Raw genomic sequence first — 4560 nt, 5'->3', positions numbered from 1 at the left:
TATGGAATTTAGTTCTTTTCTCCTTGTTTGGACCAAGACTGTAACAAAGTCAAGAGCTAAGTGGACCCCAAACTGAGTGTCAATGAGGAGCAGCACAGCTGGTTGAATTAATATATGCACCATGGAGAGGAGAGAGCACGTGTGCAGTTGGCTCTGATAAAAGTTGATTCTGACAGACAACGGAATCTAATCCAATCCACAGAGTGACACAAAGACTTGCAGAGCAATCTTCTTTATTTTCTATCAGGTTGCAATGACGAAAGAATTCTGCTCCTGTTACGGAGTCAGAGGGAAAGCTGATGCTACGTATTTCTTCCCGTTTCCATATGTGGACTTGGTCCAGGTGTATGTCTGAATTTTCATGGTGTTCTTGCCAAGCTTCACTGTACACCTGCAGAAGACAAAATATTTGCTAAGCCCTGCAGCCCTGATATCATCCTTTAGGCAATACACAGTCTACTGGCCTACTCTGATAGGGTGACCATATTCTTTTTGATAGATTTGGGGCATTTACATCCCCTCTAAACAGTTCTGATCATCGTATAAGTAACCAGCAGTGATGATTGGAGATCAATAAAGTGAATAATGCAGTCAACTAATTCATCATTCTCTCACCGTATACTTCTGCCCTTCAAAAGAATTGCTATCCCACAGCAAGATCCAAACCATCCACTAACTCTATCCTTCCTGACTTATGACAATTCTCTGTCCAGTAATAATTCTGGTTTTAAAAGGATTATTTGTATAAACACCTCCATGGCCTCACTGCACACTTTTTGTAATCTTTTCCAGCTCTCGCCACCTGAAATTTGCCATCTAATTAGTTTAGCCTTTAGTTCATTTCCAATTTGCATTGCCCACTCCCTTCATTATACCTTAGTGGCCAAGACTTCAGCAAATTGTGCCATAAACTCTGAAAAAGGGTGAAAGAGATTTCTGGAGGCTTTTAAGTTGCTTCGTGAATATATCTCTTTAATCAATCTTCTGACGCTTCCCAGTATGTCATTCTTTGGCATAGCATTCGAACTTTGTTTCATTACATCAGTGTTTCATCACTGTGAAACACGCTAAGACATTTCTCCACACTAGAAGTGCAAGAGATGGATTCATTAAAATGTAACTAGCCATTGATGTTCACATTTTCTGGAATGCCTCAGAGTAGGAAAGTATAATGCAAGGTATAAGAAAAGAACTGTGGGGCAGTGAGGGTCCCAGTTAAAGTTCTTTGGTGAAGGATTAGAGTCATGTTTTCTGTGTTTTTCAATGTTTTGTTTTACCTTTTTCCCTCCTGAGTCTAGCTCTTTAATCAAAGGGATTTGCAGCAAAATCTCCCTGGATAGTGCCTTCATTCTAGGATTCCCCTTCATTCTGGGATCAGTTTGGATTCTAACACCACATTCAGGCTCTCCAACATTCTAACAACTGTCAATATCAGCATGTCATAAACTCTTCTTATAAACGCTGGAACTGGAATACATCATGGCCAGGTCATTTGGCCCATTGAACATATTTCTAACTCTTTCAAAGAGGTTTCACTTTCCTGCTCTTTTCCCATAAGAGGGGCCAGTTAGTATTGCTGCTGCACAGCACCAAGGACCAGGGTTTGATTCCAGGCTTGGGTGACTGTGTGGAACTTGCACGTTCTTTCTATGTCAGCATGCGATTCCTCTGGGTGCTCCAGTTTCTTCCCACAGTCCAAAGATGTGTCGATTAGGTGGACTGGCCATGCTAAATTGCCCTCGTGTCCAAGGATGTCTAGGCGAGGTGGATTAGCCATGGTAAGTGAGAAAGGCGGGGTGCGGGGGTGGTGGGTGGCGGCGGGGTAGCGTGATAGGTTGGAATTCTCTGTGGAGAGTCAGTGCAGACTCAGTGGGCTGAAAGGCCTCTATCTACACTGCAGGGATTCTTTGATTTTCTAACCCTGCATACTTAAAACATGCATCCAATTTTCCCCTTTAAAGGTGATTAGTACATATGCTTCCACCAGCTACTGTCTCTCGTAACCGGCACTAAAAGGGAGACTGGCCTGAAACATTCCTGGATATCAGTTGATAAAGACTGAGAAAAGAAGAAATTATTGACAATATTGATTGAAGGTACTGGAGAGACACCATGCCCTACATGGGGATCAATGACAGAATCTAATTGGTCAGAGTGAAGACATAATTGAGAAAAACATTACACTGCCATAATAAAAGCAAAGTACTGAAGACGCTAGAAATCTGAACAAAAACAGAGTTCTGGAGAAATTCAGGAGATCTGGTAGCATTGTGGAGGCAGAAATATAGTTAACACTTCGAATCTGATATGACACTGTTTTTGAATTGAATGGGGCTGGAAAATGATGTTTTTTGCATTTAAAATATTGATAGGCTTTATAAAGATACTTTATATTTAAAGTGGATAAGCCATTCAGATCAAATGCAATGGAAGATACTGAGGGGAGTTAAGAAAAGGAAGAAGAAATTGCAGAGACATTGACTTTAATCTTACAATCTTTTGTGTGATGTTTCCAGGTGATTGGAGAATTACAAATGTTACCCCCATTGTCCAGAAAGGATGCAATGATAAACCTGACCACTTCACCAAATTAGTTTAACCTCATCAGTGGGAAATATTTCAGAAGCGGCAGTCTGGAGCAAAATTTCTAGTCACCAGACAAATTTAGATTACTTAAGGAAAGCCAACACAGATTAGTCAAGGACATAATGTATTTCACTAATTGAACAGATTTTTTTGATGAAGTAACAAAGAAATGGACAAAAATTTCCAAAACACCTACATGAGGCTTGTCATCAAATTTAAAGTCTATGGGATAAAAGGTTTAGTGGCAGCAATGTGGCTGAGTGACTGTTGTTTCTTCCTTGAATAGACCCCATGCAATTTCCATTTGCCAATCTCCTCCACCTTGCTGAGTTTATTCTCAGTCTGAATAACTTCTGCTTCAACTTCACCCGCTTGTTCCAAATAAAATGTGTTGCTATGACTCTCCACATGAGTCCTGGTCATGTGTATGTTTGTGTAGAATATGTTGAATATTTCTTGTTCCTGTCCTACTCTAGTCTTCTCCCTCAATTCTGTATGTACATTAATAATTCTGGGTTGTGTCTGCGCTAACCCCGAAATGCTTCCAACTTCCACCTTTCTCTCCATTTCAGCTGCTCCATCTCCACTCCTTCCCTTTCTTGACTTCTCTGGTTCCATTTCTGACAATCAATTGATGTTCGTAATTCTGATGCATTTACATATATAAATATAAAATACTGATTCTCACAGCTGCCTTGACAACACCTCCTCACAACCTACACCCTGTAAGGACTCCACTCTATTCTCTCAGTTTCTCTGTCACATCTGTTCTGATGATACAGTCTTCCACACTAGCTTCTTTATTCAGCCAAGAGCTCCTATCAACTGTGGCTGAAAGATCCCTCCATCATGTCTACCACATCACCCACATCTCAGCTCTATTCAAGAACCATAATTGGGATAGCCCCTTCTCTTTAACCTCCACTGCACCAGCCTCTGTATTCAACAGATCACTTCCTCCAGTTCCAGTGTGATCCCACCCCCAAATTCTCTAACTTGCTCTCATGCTGCCATCTCTACCCTTGGCCTGCTGCACTGCACTGATGAGGCTCAACATAAGCCTGAGGAATGACACTTTATCTTTCACTTTGGAATGTTACAGTCTTCTGGAATCATTACTAAGTTCAACAATTCTAGATCATGAACCCTAACTTCCCATTTTGTTTTTTATCTTTGCATTTTTTTTCTTTTGCTGAGCAGCATTTTCTCTTGCTACGCTTGATGATTAAAATGTGAAGCTGGAGGAGCAGCAGGTCAGACACAATGAGTGGAGCAGGAGTACTCTTTTTTTTGTATTTTGTCCTAGTGCCATTCCCTCTGGTTCTGGAAGACCAACCTTTCTGTCCCTCAGTCTTTGCTGTCTTCCACTCTACCACAAGCTGTCACCATCCACTGTTCAAAAATTATTACAGCTTTTAATTGTTCCCAGTGAATCACTGTCCTGAAACATTCACTTTGTTTCCACTTTCTCTCCACAGATGCTGCCCAAACTTTTCAGTTTTTCCAGCATTTCTGTTTACATCTCAGATTACCAGCACCTGCAGTATTCAGTCTTTTGAATAGTGAAGGAAGATAAGAATAGAGTTCTCTTGGAATCAGAAGTAGGGCTGCAGAATCAGAATTGTTACAGTGCAGAAGAAGGCTATTCAGACCATTTGGCTGCAAATACTTTTTTACTTTTTTGACATCATGCCAATCTCTTTTCCCTTTCACGTGCACTTAGCATCAGATTTTCCAAGGATCACGCTGATTACTACTGCACTCCTTTCTTAATCTAAAAAACTCCATCATTCTGACAGGTGATTCCAATCAGGATCCTTCATACAATGAAGGCATACTTTAGAGATAGTAGGAACTGCAGATGCTGGAGAATCTGAGATAACAAGGTGTAGAGCTGGATGAACACAGCAGGCCAAGCAGCATCAGAGGAGCAGGAAGGCTGACGGTTCGGGCCTAGACCCTTCTTCAGAAAAT

The 4560-nt window shown here is 41.1% G+C and overlaps 1 protein-coding gene across 1 annotated transcript in view; it reads right to left on the bottom strand.

Moving 5' to 3' along the window:
* Window positions 1-216: 216 nt before the first annotated feature.
* endou (endonuclease, polyU-specific) overlaps window positions 217-4560 on the bottom strand; it is a 75240-nt gene continuing 70896 nt past the window's right edge. Inside the window, exon 7 of the mRNA XM_048615384.1 lies at window positions 217-456. Coding sequence (XP_048471341.1) covers window positions 277-456 — 180 coding nt within the window. The 3' untranslated portion in view covers window positions 217-276. The remainder of the gene's footprint in view (window positions 457-4560) is intronic.

The sequence above is a fragment of the Rhincodon typus genome, chromosome 32 (assembly GCF_021869965.1).
Source record: "Rhincodon typus isolate 14 chromosome 32, sRhiTyp1.1, whole genome shotgun sequence".
Lineage (NCBI taxonomy): Eukaryota > Metazoa > Chordata > Chondrichthyes > Orectolobiformes > Rhincodontidae > Rhincodon > Rhincodon typus.
This window is presented reverse-complemented; position numbering and strand designations above follow the sequence as displayed.